Source organism: Schistocerca serialis, chromosome 4 (assembly GCF_023864345.2).
Source record: "Schistocerca serialis cubense isolate TAMUIC-IGC-003099 chromosome 4, iqSchSeri2.2, whole genome shotgun sequence".
Taxonomy (NCBI): Eukaryota; Metazoa; Arthropoda; class Insecta; order Orthoptera; family Acrididae; genus Schistocerca; species Schistocerca serialis.
The window spans coordinates 431,987,415-432,009,704 of NC_064641.1; the positions used below are offsets into that span (position 1 = coordinate 431,987,415).

Consider the following 22,290-nt stretch of genomic DNA (forward strand, 5'->3'; position numbering starts at 1 on the left):
TCACTGCTCTTCTTTATATCTCTACTTTTTCTATCAGTTATACCTGATAACGGTCTCAGAATAAGGAGCAATACTCAATTATCGGTCGAGCAAGTGTTTCGTGAACCATCTCATTCGTGCTGTGCGCATATACATTTGCAGACTGTACAAACTCAAAGAGTTTCTGTTTGTGTTGACTCTCTCTACCGATTTTGCTTGATAAAACATATTCTGCAGAATACATATGTTGTCTCCCTAAGACGTGGTTTCTGCAGTTTTAAGTATGTTGTTTGACACTTTTATCACCGGCGTTAAGCACCGTCTGGTACGGTCAGTTCCTGAATGGGTGACTGGGTGAGCTCCCACTGTTGACAATTTTGCTTTTGCCTTTAAGGCAGAGAGGGCAGGAGGAGTGGTGACTTAAAGTCCCTCATCACCAGTCTTTGCGACAGTGTCTTTGATTACATTCCAAACTTCTCCGCAGTGTCTCGTGATGCGACACTGTTGCTGGTGATCCGTCCGTTGGAAGGAGACGTTAAGTTTGGCGGCCGCAGAGTTGCTATTCGAAGGGAAGGGCTATGTTCTGGAACCGGGTTTCACCTTTCCTCTTCTCTCATCACCTCTGACACGAACGTTTCACTACATTAGACAAACACTCAGTATAGTTATCTACTCTTAACATATATACCCATGCACACAGGTCTCACACTACGCGAAGGAGAGGTGCCTGTAGGCGCGAAGAATAGGGAGAGCCTTTCCAATTAGGCGGCTGAACCTCCTCTCTGGGTCTCCCAGGCATTCACGCCATACGACTTATCTTCGGCGCGTTTTATATGTTACTTTTACCGGTTCCTCGTGTAAAGATTTTGTAGTTGTGCATGTCTTCCGTTTCCATGAGGCATACATGTCAACAGTATAACGTATGCTGCTCATCTGTTCCTGTGTACACGTGTTTCGTAATTGAGTCACATGCTGCCTGTAATGTGTGTTCTGTGCTGTATTCTAGGTGAGCTGAATTAGCGTCCACGTCTTGTTTTTCAGGAGAACAGTATGACGGGTCTCAACAACAACTAACAAACTTATATGTATCGCGGTAGTAATACATACATACCGTAAAAGCATGTAATATGTTCCTAGAACAAATGCTTCTGGCGACATTATAGCAGAATGTTAAGCTATTATCGTTATTAAGATGCGTTCACAACCTTCCTTTTCTGTTAAATTTGATGCGTACTCTTGTTCCCTTCAACAGTGTGACAAAGACATGGGTTTCGAGGAAGTCTTACTCGTAGATCATTGATGACGTGCGTCGCAGAGTATAGCATACGTCTTCATTGGGAATCTCGTGCGCTATATGGACGAATTGGATTTGTTTACTAATAGCATATTTCCTTAGTAGTATTTTGTTGAATGCTTCTTCTGGCCACGACACAAAGCTATAGTAAAAAGTGGTTGCTGGGCTCTGAGAAGCACAAACAGCTTATTCCGAAAGTCCAGTTCGGTAGATTATTGTAGACGAATACGACTTATAAAGAAAATAGCCACAGACAGATAAATTTAAAGTTTAAAAAACCAAGAAAGTTGAATTTGTAAAGAAATCCTTCATATGGAAACGCATGAATGTGACAACTAATTTAGTATTCCATTCTTCGGAGCCATTCATCTTTAAAATAGCATACCTTTTACAAATTTTGATTTTTTACCAATGGCTTATGAGCTAAAAAGATCTGGTATTCCATTTTTCCACATCTGAAAAAATTTTATGAAACTATTTCATTATACGAAAAATGTAATAAAATGTGACTAAATTTCACAGGCGCAAAGTAAATCCCACATACATTTTCAGTTTTTGAAAGAGAGGAAAGTTAAGCTTACAACATGAAATATGTTTAGTTAATTTCCATGTAAAGATCTATTAAATTTCACATTCATCTCTACAGAAAGTACATTAGACAAAACTTTATCTTGCCTAGGTATACGAATTATCAGTATTCCAAACAAAATGCCGAAGTCTGCAAGTGAAATTTGTCTGCAAGAGCTTCGAAGCAATGTGTCGGCTGTTACAGCGTATATGCGTTAAGCCACTTTCACTTCTTCCGATTTTGTTCTTGTGGGGGCGCGCTGCCGGCCACTGTGGCCGAGCGGTTCTAGGCGCTTCAGTCTGGAAACGCGGGACCGCTACGGTCGCGTGTTCGAATCCTGTCTCGGGCATTGATGTGTGTGATGTCCTTAGGTTGGTTAGGTTTAAGTAGTTCTAAGTTCTAGAGGACTGATGACCTCAGATGTTAAGTCCCGTAGTGCTCAGAACCATTTGAACCATTTTTGGGGTCGCGCTCGAGCACACTTGAGAACCACACAGTAAGGATGTGTTGTACCACAGAACATACCTGCACAAAGGTGTGGTTCTTGGAACACAACGAAACCCCAGACATACCATGTGTTAAAGGCGTTCTCCTCAATTTCCTTGGTGTGTTTTCGGTAACAACCTTACAATAAGGTGGAAGAACGCATACAGACAAATAGATCTGCGTGGCAAGGATAACAGTTGCAACAAAAGGGCATACAACCCCAGGAAGCCCATTGGCATGGGTTGGTGCCTAAGAAATGGTGCACTACTAGAAGGAAAACTGTTTAATTAGACTCTTGATCGTTTGCATCAATACGAGGACAGACACTGAGAAACTAGTTTAATAACGTAATTTTTTATAGAGTATGTTCGCTAATTCCAGGCTCTTGTATCTGTGTATTCAATGCATGTTTTTGAAGATTGCTTCTGCTGCAGATCTGTTCTCGCGGCTGGTGGACCAGAGTGGCACATTCGTAGCCTGCATGTCCGTGGTACGGGATCCCCGATACCACGCCTTCAGACTGGGCTCCGTTCTCGGCTACGAAGCTGAAAACGCACAGCAACTGTTGCAGTTCTTACGCTCTGTCAACGCCACTGACCTACTAGTGGATAACTCACTCTTAATGACGGATGAGGTAAGTCCTAAGCTGCTCTTGTACCAGATTATTTTCGAATTGAAAAATTTGTCGTCTTACTCACACAGTCTATTTAGGACCAGTTTTCTTATCACGAAAGTAAGCAGAGAATTGTAAGAGTTAATATACAGAGTGACCTATGCTTTGGCATCTCCTTTGAAAAGGATGCTGCCGATTTCCTTCTCCAGTCTGAGTTTATGCTGCGTCTCGAATGACATCGCTGACTGGACGTTATAGTCTAATCTTCCTTGTTCCTTTTTTAATGCATATTCTGAAAGAAGAATGAACTACAAATAAGAAGTAAATGTTATATTCAGATAAACTCTTCTTATTCCACTAAAGCAGTGGTACAAAGATGTTTCAAAACGTTTTCGACGATAACAGCAAACGTTTAACTACGGACATTTAAGACATCTTTGCTTGTGATACACTAGTTACCAAGAGGAACGAGCATACTGCATCAACTAGGAATATTGAACTAAAGGAACAGTTGTTGAGCAGCGGACAAGAATTCTCCAAAAGCGCTGATTTGTTATTTACAAGTTACTGCTAAATTTAGAAGTTATTGAATAGTTTGCTCACACAAGACAAAAGTCCCTAAATAATGATGAGATCCATGTATGAAGATAAAAGTGAAAAACTGCATTTAGATTGATAAAAATGTAGTAAGTGTCAGTAATTATAGTAAAACTTTCATGATGGTTCAGAGTATTTCCTGTATGTGTACTTTCAATAGCTTACTCAACTATGGCAAAGATTAGATAAGGCTTAACACAAAAATATCAAGATATATAAATATTAAGAATAAGTATTAGCGCTTCAAAGCATTTTTATTTTCATGATTCGAAGCATAAATTGTGAAAGTAGTTTAATTAAGTGAAAGTAACATGTGTAGCTACAAATAATTATCGAAATGTTTGAATTATCAGTATGAATGATCACACTTATGAACCGGAAAGCTATTACTTTAAATTTTGATAATAAAATAAAGCTGTTTTGAAATAAATGATTCAAAACGTAACTTGCAGATTTCTTAGTTGATACGATTTCTAGCCAACGGTATTATAACGCAACGTAATTATAATTTGCCGCTGCGACGGAACTAGCGAACGTGACGATGGATGACAAATGTGATGCGGTGCGCGGGGGCGTGGGACGAGGTACTGTGTATAAACGTGCGTGTGTGCGTGCGTGTATACTGCAGCTAAAATAAGTTGAGCTACGTTCCGAAAGTGTGAGTTGTACATATCGCCATTTGTTTACGACTGTCAGCAACCTCAGCGGTTTAGCTGCATGCTGACGTTTCGTATTATGTGTGTCAATGAGAAATAAATAATGTAAGGGGTGTTTGAACAAGAGCTTCTGTGTAAGTAATGCATGTTACATTAAATCTTGTTGTTTTATTGTTTCAATTATAAGAATTAAAAACTTGAATTTCGTAACAGTATTATGTAAAAATGTTTTATCATGGTAAGTTTTAATACAAGTTTTCTAAAATCGACACTTTTTATTTTTTGGTTGAAGAGGTACGTTGTAGCACCTACCCCGGGAGAGCTGTGTTCATATTCTGTCGACGAGGACATCGATTATATCTTCTTCAACTGTAAATATCAACGTGATCCTACGAATGCTCTTCTCATGTTGCAGTTACAACTGATAATGAACTGTTCTCCGCTGATTTGATACTTTTCTTATTATCGGAGAAATCCTACAAGATCGACATTTGTAGTTGACTTTATCTTCTGCTGTTAAGGTGTAGCATCCAGTAGATAATCTGAATGATTTACTTGTATAAATAGAAAGTGGTGTCAAAAGGCAGGTTAACGCTTTGTGACGGACCGAGACTCTTAACTCGGTAGCTTCGCCTTTCAGGCAAGTGCTCTACCGGAAAGGACGATAGGAATAAGGGGTAAGAGATCCCAATAACTTTTTTTCTTTTATTTATTTTTTCGTATTATGTCTATTCGTTGGCCTGTATGTTTCATTGCGCTGTACGATGGAAGATGAGAACAGAAACATCAAGAAATAGGAAAATGGGACACACCAAAACTGTGGTGGGGGCTGTCAAGAAAGACGCTGTGGAGATATATTGCGAAGGTTCGTCAGTAATGGGGCAACTGGATGAACCTAGTGTATGCAATCACAACCTGATACCAGAAGTAAGGACCATACGTGGACCATTGTAATGAGTTACTCTAATACCCATCTCTGAAACCAGATAAGTGCATGGTTTTCGCAGAGTATAGTGGAAAGGGGTAACTGTCATTAGTGGGATGCAGAGGTAACAGAAGAGGAGCCGAACGTCCCATTTCAGGGGGCACATAAGATGATGCTTGTTGGTATCATTGACTTCGTAGCAGAGTCAAGTGGTAAAGCAACCAGTCCTATATAGTAAAGTCGACAACTGGGCGAGAATTTACAGTTGACAAATCCACACCAACGTGCAAACATGTACGATGATAAAAAGGGTGCATGAACTCAGCTGTCTACCAGTTAATGTCTGGGTTCTGTACTTCCATGATGTTGCGAAGGATGGAGAATGTAAACATAGAGTAAAAGTCCTATGCACAGGGAGGATGAGTGACTGGGAAACCGCTCTGAACGTAGTTGAGTTCGAAAAAATGAGTTGTGATGTGGTACAATAACAGGGAGATGTGTGCTGTATCGATTGGTGGTTGGAGAGAAGCAGGTCGGAGGATATCCAAGAGACGACGTGTTAAAGATGGGGAGGACTTCCGCCAGTTCAGCAGCATGGTAAGTGGAGGATCGCTCTTGCACATTGATGATTCTGAGGCTGACTTTCAGAGGGGGCAGTGCAAGAGCTGTAACGGACCTTGAAAAGGTTCCCTACTGACATGAAGTATCCAAAGGCTGACTGAAGTTTGCAATCAAGGAGTAACACCATCAGGAGGATACGGGAAACATGTGCCTGTTTGGGGACTAAATGTTGACATAGGACTCACACTGTAGCTGGTTGAAGCTAGCGTGAACCTGATGGACAATGTGGTGTCATATTGACTGTAAAGGCCGGTGGTAAGCCAATGACGTGGTGTGGTGTGTGGAGCCTGTAAATTAGATCCTTAAGTAACGGAGGGTGGTACCTGCAGGTAGTGGGTATGGCGCTGCAACATGGAGTCCATGCCCAATATGCATCATCATAAACTTGAATACATTAAAGTAGCCACCTGAAGTATGTCTGTACTGCTGTATCCAGTGGATGGTGTTATTGTGTTCTTGCGTGGAGTGGGCGAGAAGTAGGACATCAGCTGATAAATATGATCATGCAACGTGAGACCCTACAGCCGAGTTGAAAGACGGGAGATCAGGGGTTCCACTGCGCTACACACATTCACATGGACGTAGAGCATTCCTGACACACTTAGTGGCTTATAGGTACTGATCAGTAAGTCACGCATTGACCTGGACTATAGGGACGTTGGGAAATAGTAACAGGTGAATGGCATCTACAAAGAGTGACGGGAACCCCACACGCATTGTGACTGTATGGATGTTGAATGTGATCAAAGACGCGTTTAAAATCAATGGAGACTGGAGTTACACGAAAGTAAAAGACTACGGATGTCATGATGAGTTCATGGCATTCCATCACAGCCATTTTAAGGGTAGCCCTAAAACCAAGTGCAGTCTATTCCAGTCATAGGTAAGATCGTGCATATGCGCGCAACTAAAGGCTCACATAGATTTTAGAATCCGTGTCCGTTAATGTAAGGGGGAGATATGTGAAGACATTTGAACCTCCTTCGTACCAGGAATGAGAGAGAAAAAAGACTAATGGAGTCCTGCAATAAATTTCAGCTAGAAATAGCGAATACTTTGTTCAAGAATCACAAGAGGAAGAGATATACTTGGAAAGGGCCGAGAAATACGGGAAGATCTCAGTTTTATCACAGCATGATCTGGTAGAGATTCCGAAATAAGATTTTGGATTGTAATGCGTATCGAGGAACAGATATAGACTCAGATCGCAATTTAGTAGTGATACCGAGTAAAGTGAGATTTAAGAGATAGTCAGGAAGAATCAATGCGCAAAGAAGTGGGATGTGGGAGTACTACGGCATGAAGAGACATGAATGAAGTTTTCTGAGGTTATAGATAAGAAATGGCTCAGTAGGCAATTCACTTGAAGAATAATGAACATATATAAAAAGGGCAATGACATAAATTGGGAAGAAAAACACAAATACATAGAGGGTGACTTCGAAGAAACCGTAATTAACAGGAGAAATATTTCAGTTGATCGATGAAAGAAGGAAGTTCAAAAATGTTCGGGGAAATCCAGGAATACAGAAATACAAGTCACTTAGGAATGAAATAAGTAGGAAGTTCAGGGAAGTTAAGGTGAAATGGTTGCATGAAAAATGTGATGAAATCGAAAAAGAAATGATTGTAGGAAGGACTAACTCAGCATATAGAAAAGTCAAAACAATCTTAGGTGAAATTAAAAGCGAGGACGGCAACATTAAGAGCACAATGGGAATTACACTGTTAAATGCGGAGATGAGAGAGGATACGTAGAAAGAATGCACTTAGTGTGGAAGACTTGTCTGATGACGTGATAGAAGAAGATAGAGGAGTCGATATAGAAGAGATGGGGGATCCAGTGTTCGAGTCAAAATTTGAAAAAAACTTTGGAATACTTAAGATCGAGTGAGGCAGAAAGGACACATAACATTCCGTCAGAATTTCGGGGAAGTGACCGAAAAAAAAAGCGACTATTCATGTTGGTATGTAGAATATATTAGTAAGGCTATATACCGTCTGACTTTCCGAAAAATATCGTCCACACAATTCCGTAGACTACAAGAGCCAACAAGTATGAGAATTATCGTACAATTAGTGTAACACCTCATGCATCCAATTTGCTGACAAGAATAATGTATAGTCGAAGGCAAAAGAAAAGTAAGGATGTGTTACATGGCGATCAGTTTTGCTTTAGAAAACGTAAAGGCAACAGAGAGGCAGTTCTGAGCTTCTGAGTCATAATGGAAGCAAGACTACAGGAAATTCAAGACACGTTCATAGGATTTGTCGACCTGGAAAAGGCGTTCGACAGTGTAAAATGGTGCAAAATGTTCGCAATTATGAGAAAAATAGGGTAAGCTATAGGGAAAGATGGGTATACACAATAATCAAGAGAGCCGAGAGGGAACAATAAGAGTGGAACACGAAGAACGAAGTACTCAGATTAGAAAGGGCGTAAGAAAAGGATGTAGTCTTTCGCCCCTACTGTTCAAGCTAAATATAAAAGACGCAATGCCGGAAATAAAAGAAAGGTTAAAGAGTGAAATTAAAATTCAAGGTGAAAGGATATCAATGACAAGATATGCTAATGACATTGATATCATTACTGAAAGTCAAGAAAAACTGCAGGATTTGGTTGGTTGGTTTGATTGGTTTATAGGATTAAAGGGACCAGACTGCTACGGTCATCGGTCCCTTGTTCCAAAACTTAAAAACACCCACACAGAGTAAAAAACGAATAATGGAGACAACAGACGACAATCACACAGAGTGTGACAGCGGTTGGCCGACCATAGAGACAAAAAAGGAAAAGCCAACCACCGAAAGAAAAAACACACTAAAAGCTCAGCCTAAAATCGTTGGCCAAAGGCCAGAATCTATACACAAGGACAAACACTTAGATTGAGTGATAAAAGCCCCCTGCCCGAATAAAACGCAAAACTAAGCCTGCCATAGCATTGTCATCAGTTAAAAGGGCAGGGAGCGTATCAGGCAGCGCAAACGTCTGCCTGAGCACAGTTAAAAGTGGACAATTCAACAAAATGTAGACCACTGTCAATGCCGATCCGCAGCGAAATAGAGGGGGGTCCTCATTGCGCAATAAGTGGCCGTGCGTCATCCGTGCGTACCCATTGCGCAGTCGGCAGAGGACGACAGACTCCTTGTGAGAGACTCGCAAGGAGGAGCGCCACACAGTCGTCGTCTCTTTGATAGTACGGAGTTTATTGCGCGTGGTCAGATCGCTCCATTCAGCGTCCCAAAGCGCGAAAACTTTGCGGCGTAAGGCAGCTCGCAAGTCAGTCTGCGGGAGGCCAATGTCCAGAGATGGTTTACTGGTGGCCTCTTTCGCCAGGCGGTCAACAGTTTCATTGCCAGGTATCCCAACATGGCCTGGGGTCCACACAAAGACCACATAGCGGCCGCAACCGGCAACAGCATGGAGGGACTCCTGGACAGCCATCACCAGACGAGAGCGACCGAAACACTGGTCGCTAGCTCGTAAACTGCTCAGGGAGTCGCTACAGATAACGAAGGACTCGCCTGAGCAGGAGCGGATATATTCTAGGGCACGAAAGATGACGACCAGCTCAGCAGTGAAAACGCTGCAGCCAGCTGGCAAGGAATGTAGTTCGTAGTGGTCCCCTAGAGTCAGGGCATAACCGACACGACCAGCAACCATCGAACCGTCAGTATAAACAACGCCAGAGCCGTGATACATGGCAAGGATGGATAGAAAGCGGCGGCGGAAGGCCTCCAGAGGGACTAAGTCCTTCGTACAAGCCGACCGAGGCCGACGTTCTGGGAGATGGACGACCGACCGTGGGAACAGAAGATAATTTGGATGCCTGGGCAAGCTAAAACCATGGGCAGCATAAGCGGCCAGTAAACGTTGGCGCCGTAACTGCAGTGGAGGGACACCTGCCTCCACAAGTAAGCTGTTGACAGGGCTGGTCCCGAAAGCACCAGTGGCAAGGCGCATCCCACTGTGAAGGATTGGGTCCAGCACCCGCAACGCAGAAGGGGATGCTGAGCCGTAAGCCAGGCTCCCATAATCCAGACGGGACTGGATTAACGCCTTGTAGAGTCGTAAGAGGGTAGATCGGTCTGCGCCCCAGCTGGTGTGGCTCAAGCATCGCAGAGCATTTAGATGCTGCCAACACATCTGTTTAAGCTGCCGAATATGAGGCAGCCAAGTCAACCGGGCATCAAAAACCACTCCCAAAAACCTATGTGACTCCACCACAGCAAAAAGTTCGCCGGCAAGATAAAGCCGCGGCTCTGGGTGAACAGTGCGTCGCAGGCAGAAATGCATAACGCACTGACGTTCAGCAACTGCAACTCCAATAGAGCTATAGTAAAGGCAGAAGTCGTCAGCATACAAGGACGCTGAGACAGACGTTCCCACCGCCGCAGCGAGCCCGTTAATTGCTATTAAAAACAGGCAGACACTTAAAACAGATCCCTGTGGCACCCCGTTCTCCTGCAATCGGGAGGAACTATGGGAGGCCGCGACTTGCACACGGAAGGTTCGATGCGACAGAAAATTTCGGATGAAAATCGGCAGTGGACCCCGAAGACACCAACCATGAAGCGTAGAGAGGATGTGGCCATGTCGTATCGTACGCCTTCCGCATGTCGAAAAAGACAGCGACCAGGTGCTGACGGCGGGCAAAGGCTGTACGGATGGCTGACTGCAGGATCACCAGATTGTCGGCGGCAGAGCGGCCTTTACGGAATCCACGCTGAGACGGAGCCAGAAGGCACCGAGACTCGAATACCCAACTCAACCGCTGTCTCACCATCCGTTCAAGCAACTTGCTGTCCACCTCCAAAGGGTTCTTGCCAGGTTTCAAAACGGGGATAACAATGCTTTCCCGCAATTGCGAGGGAAACTCACCCTCGACCCAAATACGGTTGTAAAGGTCGAGGAGGCGTCGCTGGCAGTCCACTGAAAGGTGTTTCAGCATCTGACAGTGGATGCGGTCTGTCCCAGGAGCTGTATCAGGGCAGGCGGCTACGGCACAGTGAAATTCCCACTCACTGAATGGAACATTGTAGGATTTAGGATGGTGGGTGCGAAATGAAAGGCTCCGACGTTCCATCCGCTCTTTAATGGAGCGGAAGGCCAGTGGGTAATTCGCAGAAGCGGAACTCAGAGCAAAATGCTCTGCCAAGCGGTTTGCAATTACGTCGGAGTCAGTACAAACTGCTCCATTCAGTGGGAGCGCAGGGACGCTGACAGGGATCGGATAGCCATAGAGGCATCTAATCTTGGCCCAGACCTGCTATGGAGAGACATGGAGGCCAATAGTGGAGAAATATAGCTCCCAGCACTCCTGTTTGCGTTGGCGGATAAGGCGGCGGGCCCGCGCACGCAGCCCTTTGAATGCGATGAGGTGTTCTATGGAGGGATGTTGCTTGTGACGCTGCAGCGCCCGCTGGCGATCCTTAATCGCTTCAGCGATCTCAGGCGACCACCAAGGCATAGTCCTCCGCAGAGGGGACCCAGAAGAACGGGGAATGGCAGATTCTGCGGCAGAACCGATGCCGGTGGTGACCGAGTGAACCACCGCATCAATGGCTTCATTAGAAAGAGACGCTATAGCGGCCATGTAGGAAAACAAGTTCCAGTCAGCCTTATTCATAGCCGATCTGCAAGAGCGCCCAGGAAAGTGACGCTGTGGCAGTGGCAGAAAGACCGGAAAGTGGTCACTACCACACAGGTCGTCATGCACACTCCATTGGACAGAAGGTAAGAGGCTAGGGCTGCAGATCGAAAGGTCGATGGCGGAGTACGTGCCATGTGCCACACCGAAATGTGTGAAGGCACCATCATTTAAAATCGAAAGGTCTAGCTGTGTCAAGACATTCTCAACGGTGGCGCCTCGACCCGTTGCTGCTGACCCACCCCACCAAGGGTTATGGGCGCTGAAGTCGCCCAGTAACAAGAAAGATGGCGGCAATTGGGCTATCAGCGCAGCCTGGACATGCTGCGAGACATCACCATCTGGTGGAAGATACAGACAGCAGACAGTAACAGCCTGTGGCGTCCACACTCGAACAGCAACAGCCTCTAAAGGTGTTTGCAGAGGGACAGACTCGCTGTGAAGGGACTCAAGGACATAGATGCAGACACCACCAGAATAAGTGGCCTGGTTCCTACAATAACCCTGATAGCCACAGAGGGCGGGGGTTTGCATTGCTGGAAACCAAGTTTCTTGTAGAGTAATACAGAGGAAAGGGTGAAGGCTGATAAGTTGTCGGAGCTGAGTTAGATGGTGGAAAAAACCGCTGCATTTCCACTGGAGGATTGTATTGTCCATGACTGAGAAAGGCTTGAAGGGACTGGGGAGGCAGTTTGCGCCACTGGGTCACTTTTTCCACCGATTCAGTACCCGTGCGAGTGACATCCATTGCGTCCGAGGGTCTGAAGAGATCCAGGTCTTCAGCAGACGCCAGAATCTCGACCTCATCCTCAGACGCTGAGTTTGTAGGAAGCGGTGGGATGGGTGCCACTGCACTGTCGTGATTCTTATGAACCTTTTTCTCCTTCTGTTTCTCTCGCTCTGCCTTCGGTGATTCAGGCTGGGAGGGCTTCACTAGGTCAGTCTCAGGGTCGGACGACGACCGTGAGGCCCTATGACCAGTGACCGGTGGGTGTATCAGCCACTTGCGGGCATCCGCGTTTCTGCTGGTCGGAACTTGCGAAGGGAGGTCCCCAAGGGACCCCTTGCTGGCGAGAGGAGCCGAAGAAGTCTGACGCTTCTCTGGCTGGGAAGGGGGAACAGATGTCCCTGATGGTTGGGGCGGTGTTCCTCCTGAAGTAGATGGAGCAGGAGCAATAGGGAGTGAAGTGCCCCCCACCATAAAAGGGGCAGGTGTGGTCCTTCGACTCTGAGAGCTGACTGGATGTTTTGCAGCTGATGTAACTGTAGCAGGAGTGACTGTGGCGGCATAAGAAGACGTCATGCGCACGGGATGAAGCCGGTCAAATTTCCGTTTAGCCTCTGTGTAGGTCGGTCGGTCCAGGGCCTTGATTTCCATTAGTTTCCTTTCCTTCTGCAGAATCTGACAGTCCGGCGAGCAAGGGGGATGGTGCTCTCCGCAGTTGATACAGATGGGAGGCGGGGCACAGGGAGTATCAGGATGGGATGGTCGACCACAATCGCGACATACGAGGCTGGAAGCACAGCGTGAAGACATACGGCCGAACTTCCAACACTTGAAGCACCGCATCAGGGGAGGGATATATGGCTGTACATCACAACGGTAGACCATCACCTTGACCTTCACAGGTAATGTGTCACCCTCGAAGGCCAAGATGAAGGCACCGGTGGCAACTTGATGATCCCTCGAACCTTGGTGGATGCACTGGACGAAATGGACACCTCGTCGCTCTAAGTTGGCGCGCAGCTCGTCATTGGACTGTAAAGGAGATCCCTGTGCAAGATAATGCCCTGGACCATATTTATGCTTTTATGGGGTGTGAAATTAACTGAAACATCCCCCAGCTTCTTACAAGCGAGCAAGGCCCATGACTGCGCAGGGGATGCTGTTTTTATTAAGACTGAACTGGACCGTATTTTGGACAAGTCCTCCACCTCCTCGAACTTGTCCTCTAAATGTTCTACAAAGAACTGAGGCTTCACAGACACAAAGGATTCATCATCAGCTCTGGTACGGACGAGATACTGGGGTGAATAAGTTTCATTGTCATTCATAGCCTTTCGTTCCTCCCATTGTGTGGCCAGGAAGAGGAACGATTTGGGGTCATACACATTAGCTTTAAAATGAGCCCTCGAACGCTTAGAGGCTGCTGGTGGCTGGCCACCAGCAATAGATGATGTGCCATGCTTAATTGCATGTCACCCACCCTGATGCCACCTACTCCGAACAAGGGTCCTCCCCATGGGCGCCACCCAGCCAAAGCAAGAGCCACCTGGCAGGATGGTCATTGACGAGAGTCCCGATGCCCCAGGGAGATGGGTATCTACTCCTCGGCGTGCATGGGGAGTTAACGGCGCAGGCATCAGTAGAGTGATCCCTGTGTTGTGAGGGGGCTACAACCAACAGGGTACATGGCGGCCCCACCACAACAGACTGGCTACCATGCTGGATTTTAGGTGACATGTAGTCCATGGTCGCCGTCAGTACAGAAAGTGGCACTGCACATTGCATAGCGGAAAGTGCACGCAGGAACGTATTCATGCCCAAGAGATGGAGAGCAGGCAGGACTGCAATGCTACAACGAAGGAGCTGGCGAAAGTTCTCAACGCAAGATGCACACAATGCACCAAGTAAGGCGCCCTTCCCCAATCGGCTCGCTCTTACGAAAAATTTTGAGATTTGGAGGTCAAACCCGACAGGGGACCATCACATAAGGCCGAAACGTTTGAGACTCCTTTTAGTCGCCTCTTACGAGAGGCAGGAATACCGTGGGCCTATTCTTACCCCCGAACCCGCGCGGGGGGGGGGGGGGGGGCAGGATTTGGTTAACGGGATGCACAGTCTAATGAGTGCAGAATATCGACTGAGAGTAAGTCGAAGAAAGTTGAAAGTAATGAGAACAGCGAGAAACTTATCATCACGATTGATGATCATGAAGTAGATGAAGTTAAGAGGTTCTGTTACCTAGGCAGCAAAATAACCCATTACAGACGGAGCAAGGACGACATAGAAAGCAGACTAGCTCTGGCCAGAAGTACTTTCCTGTCAAAGAGAAGCCTACAAGTATTTAACACTAGCCTTAATTTGTGAGAGTGTACGTATGGAGCAGAGAACTGTGTGGTAGTGAAACACAGACTACAGGAAAATCGAAACAGAGGAGAATCGATTCATTTGCGATCAGGTGCTACGGAAGAGTGTTGAAAGTTAGGTAGACTGACAAGGTAAGGAAAGAGGAAGTTCTCCAAAGAATCGGTAAGGAAAGGAATATATGGCAAATACTGACAAGAAGAAGGGACAGGATGGCAGGACATCTGTTAAGACATTACGGAATAGATTTCATGGTACAAGAGGAACTGTAGATGAAAAAACAGTAGATGAAGATATTGAATGAATACATCGAGCAAATAATTGAGAACGTAGGTTGCAAGTGCTCCTCTGAGATGAAGAAGTTGGCACAGGAGAAGAATTCTTGGCGAGGAGCATGATACCATTCAGAAAGACTGATATTTCAAAAAAGAAGTCAACAGACCAGAATGGAGGAATGGTTGCCGGCCGTGGTGGCCGAGCTGTTCTAGGCGCTACAGTCTGGAACCGCTCGGCCGCTACGGTCACAGGTTCGAATCCTACCTCGGGCATGGATGTGTGTGATGTCCTTAGGTTAGTTAGGTTTAAGTAGTTCTAAGTTCTAGGGGACTGATGACCTCAGAAGTTAAGTCCCATATTGCTCAGAGCCATTTGAACCATTTCTGATGAATGGTAGGACCACACTCGCAAAGAAGTGTACACATTTGAACATGATACACAATGTTTCCGCCGTTATTTGACGGCAGGAACTTCAAGCGGGCACACAGGCGAGCAGTGGAATTAGGCTTGCATACAGGTTCTGCAGAGGACGGACACAGGTGGTGCTCAATGCAGTTATGTTGCGGTCAGCATATTTAATGCTTACAGAACTAAAAATGGTTGATTCACTGTGATGAAATTAAGTGATTATAATTAATCAGAGCACTGTCGCCCATAAAGGAACCTTTAAATTACTCTAAATAGATAATATACTAAAATCAGCTGTAACTATAAAAACTGTAAGGTAACCACCAAAGGTGGGCGTCATTCAGAGAACTTGCGGGTAAGACATATTCTTAAAACAGCAAGTCCCAACTTGACTTTAAAAGTATGAGTTCTAGGAATGAATCATTTGGATGGCGGGGATTAATGAAACCGAAATGTAATCCATTGCAATAGCATAGGCATACTTACGTAAAAATTTTCAGTCATAATAGCCTTGGTTCCTATTAGTGACCTGATCATTCAGCAGTATGGAAAAAATTTGCAATTTTTGAGTTAGTATCCTGTTTTGCTTTTTTCCAGCAAAATCTCTACTTCTCATACAGCGTATGGGCACCTAACATCGAACCGGATATCGAAGGTGCATTCATATCAGAGTCTCCTATTCGTGCTGTGAATGAAGGTCGCTTTAACCAGGTGCCTATCATGACTGGCGTGACCTCCGCTGAGACAGGTGAGTGGTCGCAAATAAATTTCATGAATTACTGCCTTATACCGTGAAGACATCAGGGTGAGTCTAGCGACGGTTTGAAAATCACCAAACTGCAAGGCTTCGACGAAATGGCTTCGTTACTGAAATAAGAATGTTTCTAACACTTAGTTCGTAATTCTTGTTATTAAAACAATTACAGTAAAATTAAGGCAACTACAATAAAAAATGAAATCCGTAAGTAATTTGCAGAAAGGAAACGTCTGTAAAATGTAATTTACGAACATGTTAGAACTGAGCGTAGTACTGTTTGCAGTGTACCATTAGGTATGTGCCTGCGTGTGTTGAAAAACTCGCTGTGTTGAAAAATAACAAGGGTACATAAGGTACGATAGCTACTTTGTTGTTTGTTGAAACAATATTTTTCCTTTTAGGTGCTGGTATTGTAAATAAGTCAGACCTTGTAACTAACCTTAACAAGACATTCGAAAAAGTGGTGGGACCTTGCCTACATTTGTCGACGATAGAAGAGCAGACTCAAGCAGCAGACAAGCTTAGGAACTTCTATTTTGGAAACGAAACTATCAGTACCGATCAGCCGCAACCTTTAGTTCACGTAAGTAAAGAATACTGTTCAGCTAATTTTTCTGTGTAGATGCTGCACAGTAGGAATTGTATGTTGATTATAATGTTATCAACTGAAACAATGTATTTTCTTAACCAGTAGGAACAATAGCAGTATTAGAAAAGTGTCGTCTGATTTAGGCAGTCATTGTGATTTGGTATGTCTTCGGCTTCCTACCTCTAAATCTTTCCAGGCATTGCCGAGATGGTTCCTTAGACAGTGCACGGCCAGTTTCCTTTCCCATCCTCGACACAATCCGAGGTTGTGCTTCGTCTCTAAAGACCTCGATGTCGACGAGACGTTAAACCCAATCTTCCTTCCTTCCCTCCCTACCAAACGTATTAGACATATTCATGAAGGCTAAGTTGGTATTTAGAACAAAGTGTAAGTAAAACGACAATTTCAGCTGCAGGACCGACGAGAAGAAATTTTTATGTCTTCAGTGACAGGATACGAGGTTACCAACGAACCTTCAGCTTAGTAGAGTAGAGCTATCTTGAGCGTCAAAAATATCGCTCTATTGGAAAAGACTAACAGGTTTACATTTTGAAAGTCTGAAATGGATGGTCTGTTCAGAAATAGGTGTAACGTTCACAACACTCCAAAATTTAGGCAGAATACGAAACAGCTGTACCTGTTATGTCCGACATTTCTTTTGTCTCTACAGGAATTTTAGTGAAAATATTAACCCACATTGTTTCATGACAATTAGCACGTTTTCAAGTTTTCTTTGAGACATGCAAATTTCCGCTTTCATGTTTATACTGCATGTACTTTTTTTATATTCTTATCAATGGAGTAGTGCAGAATCGGACCACCTCATAATAAAGGATTTTAGGTTACTGCGGATAAAATGAAGAAGTCATGAAACTTGAGTTCGTGACCTAGGATGTTCATGTTTGTGTTTTACGTGATGCCGCGGGTGAAGGAGGGCTGGTGTTGGGGGGTGAGGGTACGTCGGACATGGACTGACTACTGTAAACAAGTTAAGATGGATGTAAGCTGCAGTAACTACGCAGATTTATGGAGACCGGAAATGAATCGATTAGAAAATGCTAAAATTTAGAAGAACAGAATTACTTTAAACCACAAAATTAAACGGATTACGTTACGTAGCAGCCAGTATAGATGTGTAATGTCACAGCAGGAGTCCAAAAATTATGAAGCAATGCGGGCTAGACCATGTACCCTTTATTTACATGGGTCTTTCTAAACATTCGTCAATTTTTTTCGTAATCTTCTATCATCCATCTCATCTTTATCTACTTCCTCCTCCGTTCCTGTTGTTTCGACTTGAGTTTTCTTTACATACAATCCTTTCCTTTTTCAGCCTTTCCTTCTTTGCTTAGTACTAGCTTCTGATCTGACCTCTCGATGTTCTTTTCTTTATTTTTTCTATAATCTTGTGCACAGTCATGCGCGTTTTGTTTTCCTCTTGTAGGTAGTTCTGTATTGGCATTTTGTGCTTTCTGTCGATAACATATATTTTACATCTCATTACCATGCTACATTTGCTGCATTTTGTATTTGATTTTTCACCAATAAAATTTAGCATTTCTTGTGTTGCTGAGGAATTACCTTTAGGCCTAGTGTATTTATCTAGTAATTCCTCTGCCGCCTTCCCTATTTGGTCTCAAACCTCACAGTTCATCTTGTTCGTATTCTTCTCCGTATTTCAGTCATTCGGTTGCTAATGCTCTCTTTGATGCCCCGCACAGTCTCGGATTATTTCATCTTATCCAGGTCGTATCTCCTTAATTTTCTATCTTGTAGTAATTTCAGCTTCAGTATATAACAAATAATTTATGATCAGAGTCTACTTCCTCTAGTAGAAATGCTTTCCAGTATAAATTTCGAAATATCTTATCATTTTATAGTATGTGTGAACCTTTCGCTCTCCACAGGCTTCATCCAATGCAAACAATATTTTTTCGTTGTTTTTAAACAAATTTTTTTGCGAATGATGAGACTGCATCTTGCAGGCAGCTTCACCTTTCTTTCTTTTTCCCCAGTATATGTTTTCCTTTAATTTTCCCTTATACTGTTTACCCACTATCGATTTCTATTCTTCGACGCCAACAATATTTTCGTCTTCCTTAACATAATCTTTTTTCCATCTTCTATTGAGTCAGACATGTATACTTGTTTTTATTATGGTGGGTTGTGTATTTGCCTCTATCTTGACTAAGGTAATCCGTTCACTATCCTGTTCATAATAATTTTGTATTGATAAGTCTATAGTTACCCGACCAGGAATCTTATCCTTCCAACCGCCATACCTCACGAATTTACTCTATAGCTACAATCAGTCTCTGTTTCTCTTTCAAGTCCTCCAATCCTCCAAGACCAATAAGGGGTTCGAATACTACACGCTTCGAGCGGTAAAAAGTAAGAGTTATTTCCTTCTGACCACATTCCCTTGAATAGATGGCGGATGGAGATCTGAATGATGGTTTACTCCCCATCTAGAATTTTTTGCCCAAGATCGCCATGCAGTAGGAGAATAGATTAGATGTACTTTTCGTTCCAATTGATCAACTGTGAGGATATCCTCCAGGACATAGAACATGTGAGAAGAACAAGAGTTTATAATAAATATTTACAATGAAAAACAAATATGAGTATGCTAATGTACAGATCCAAAGTGGAACGATTGTCATTGATGTGGAATGAGCCAAACACATTTTAAACATGATTTCATATATGAGTTAATAAACACTGAATGGAAGAATCATTTTACAGCACTTATCTACAATGATCCCATTACTGCACTGAATTTATACAGAAGTCAGATTGTACTAATATTCGCATTATTTTATATTATTAGTAAAACACACACACACACACACACACACACACACACTAATATGCACACATCGGTACCCGTACTAAGAAATTCGTCAATGTATTGGAATGAGTTGCACGCCGATAAAATCTTTAGGCTCGTCTTATAATGAATTTTATTGGTAGTTAAACGTTTTATACATGCTGGCAAGTTATTGAAAATGTGTGTTCCTGAATGACCGACACCTTTTTGGACCAAAGTAAGTGACTTAAAATCTTTATGAAGATTATTCTTTTATTTGGTATTGATTCTATGAACTAAGCTGGTGGTTTGAAAAAACATATACTTTTAATGACAAATTTCATCATGGATTAAATATATTGGGAAACAGCAGCCTCCCTAAATAGGCCTCTGTAGTGTTATTGAGTTCACACCACAGATTTTTTTTATACTTTTCTGTACCTGGAAAACGTTAGCTTGGCTTGATGATTTACGACAAAAAATAATGTCATACGACATCATGGAATGATGAAAGGTGTGTTGGCTTTTTCACTTTTACATTCTCTATGTCTGAATATATCTGCAGTGCAAATAGAGGTCTGTGTAGGTGCTTGAGCAGTTCGGTGGTATGCTCCTCCCAGTTGAGTTTACTGTCAAGCTGTAATTCCAAGAATTTAACAATATTAATTTCTCCTATCAGTTTGTCCACATATTTTAGACATATGCTGGTAGCAAACATCTTAAAAGCTCTGAATTGCATGTTGTGTCCTTTTTCAAAGTTTAGTAACAAAGAATTGGTGCCAAGGAGCCATTTATTAATGTCCATGAAAATTTCATTAACCGATCTCTCAGAGATTACACTTGATTTGCTGTCTGTTGCTATGTTTGTATCATTCACAAACGAAACAAACTTGGCTTGGGTAAAATTACTGATGAAGAGTCATTGGTATACACAAGAAAAAAAAGGACCCTAAGGTGGAGCCTTGTGGGATGTCACAGGTAACTTGTTCCTTGTTGGATGATGCCTGATAGCTAATTAATGTCTCTTTCCTAATGACACCCTTTGTTTCCTGTCAAAGATATGGTATCACATTTTGTAGCATGTCCTGTTATACAATAACATTCTAATTTACTCAACAGATATTGGGATTTATACATCAACAGCCTTTAACAGATCACATAATATATCAGTAGCCCATAATTTATTGCATAATGAATAAAGTTCATATTCACTATATGTGTAGATAGCCTTCTCAGAATTATAACTCTCTAGCAATCTGAACTCGGACTTGGACAATATGTTGTTTGTTGTCAGATGGTTAAGAAGCTGACTATATAATTTTGTTGTTCTTGTTGTTGGTGGTGGTAGTGTTGTGATCTCCAATCCAAGGAAAGACTTCCTGATGCTTAAATATCGATGTTAACCAATTTCTCTTCTTGAGAAACGCTTTCCTTGCGATTGCCAGCCTACATTTTATATCCTCTCTACTTTGACCATCATCAGTTATTTTGCTGCCCATATAGCAAAACCCATCTACTACTTTAAGTGTCTCATTTTCTAGTCTAATTCCTACAGCATAACTTGATTTAATTCGGTACATTCCATTATCCTCGTTTTGCTTTTGTTGATGTTCATCTTATATCTTCCTTTCTAGAGACTGTCCATTACGTTTTACTGCTCTTCCAAGTCCTTTGCTGTCTCTGACAGAATTACAATGTCGTCGACAAGTCTCAAGGTTTTTATTTATTCCCCCTGGATTTTAATTCCTACTCCAAATTTTTCTTTTGTTTCATTTACTGCTTGCTGAATATACAGATTGAATATCATCGGGGATAGGCTACTACCCTGTCTCACCCCTTTCTCAACCACTACTTCCTTTTCGTGCCCCTCGACTCTTATAACTTCATCTGGTTTCTACACAAATTGTAAACAGCCTTTCGCTCCCTGTGTTTTATCCCTGCCTCATCCAGAATTTGAGCGAAAGTATTCCAGTCAACATTGTCAAATGCTTTCTCCAAGTCTACAAATGCTATAAACGGAGGTCGTGGATCAGTATTGCCTCACGTGTTCCTACATTTCTACGAAATCCAAACTGATCTCAGAGAGATCGGGTTCTTCCAGTTTTTCCATTCGTCTGTAAAGGGTTCATGTTAGTAATTCGCAAGCGTAACTTATTACACCGATAGTTAGGTAATTTTCACACCTGTCAGCACCTGTTTTGTCGGAATTGGAATTATTATATTCTTCATTATGTCTGAGGATATTTCGTCTGTCTTATACAGCTTGCTCACCAGATGAAATAGTTTCGACATGGCTGGCTCTCCCAAGGATTTCAGTGGTATATTACTTTTTCTAAAATTTTTGAGAATGCTGGCAAAAGTAAAATTGGATGGAATCTTGACCTTATTTCTTTACCTCCTTTTTTAAACAAAGGCTTAACTGCGGTATATTTCAAAATCAACGAAATATCCCACTGATATACGACTTGTTGCACTGATAACTTAATATGTAACTAAACTCAGAAGCGCATTCTTTAATTAGCTTTGTTGATATTTCATGGTAACGACTGCAGTTTTTTGATTTTAAAGATTTTCTGATAGACGTTACTTCTGCTTGGGTAGTGAGAGTCATATTCTTGTTAGTGAAGTAACGTGCACTGTCTGGGGTGAGGTGCTCCATGGCAGCATCTGCTGAACATGACAGCCCCATCATTTGAGTAAGGGTTATGAAATGTTTTTTAAAAGTTTGTTAATGTTATTTGCCCCTCTTCATGTCTGGTTCGACCAGCCTCCTCTTTCACCATATCCCAGATTGTGTTGATCTTTTTCTTGTATTGTATTTGTTCTGCCATCTGTATTATTAACTTTAATATTTTGCCGTACGTCTGGTACGTCCTATAGCATCAACATCAGAGCTGTTTCTTACTGGCAGAGAGAGTTTCCTATTTATTTTATACGACAGCATTAATCTTTGAGTAATCCATGCTTCATTTG

The 22,290-nt window shown here is 43.0% G+C and overlaps 1 protein-coding gene across 2 annotated transcripts in view; it reads left to right on the forward strand.

Annotated features, from left to right (window-relative positions):
* LOC126475029 (acetylcholinesterase-like) overlaps window positions 1–22,290 on the forward strand; it is a 215,684-nt gene that overhangs the window by 151,508 nt on the left and 41,886 nt on the right. For both annotated transcript variants that reach the window (XM_050102572.1, XM_050102570.1), the window contains 3 exons: window positions 2,762–2,961; window positions 15,760–15,910; window positions 16,321–16,502. In XM_050102572.1, the coding sequence (XP_049958529.1) occupies window positions 2,762–2,961; window positions 15,760–15,910; window positions 16,321–16,502 (533 nt within the window). The remainder of the gene's footprint in view (window positions 1–2,761; window positions 2,962–15,759; window positions 15,911–16,320; window positions 16,503–22,290) is intronic.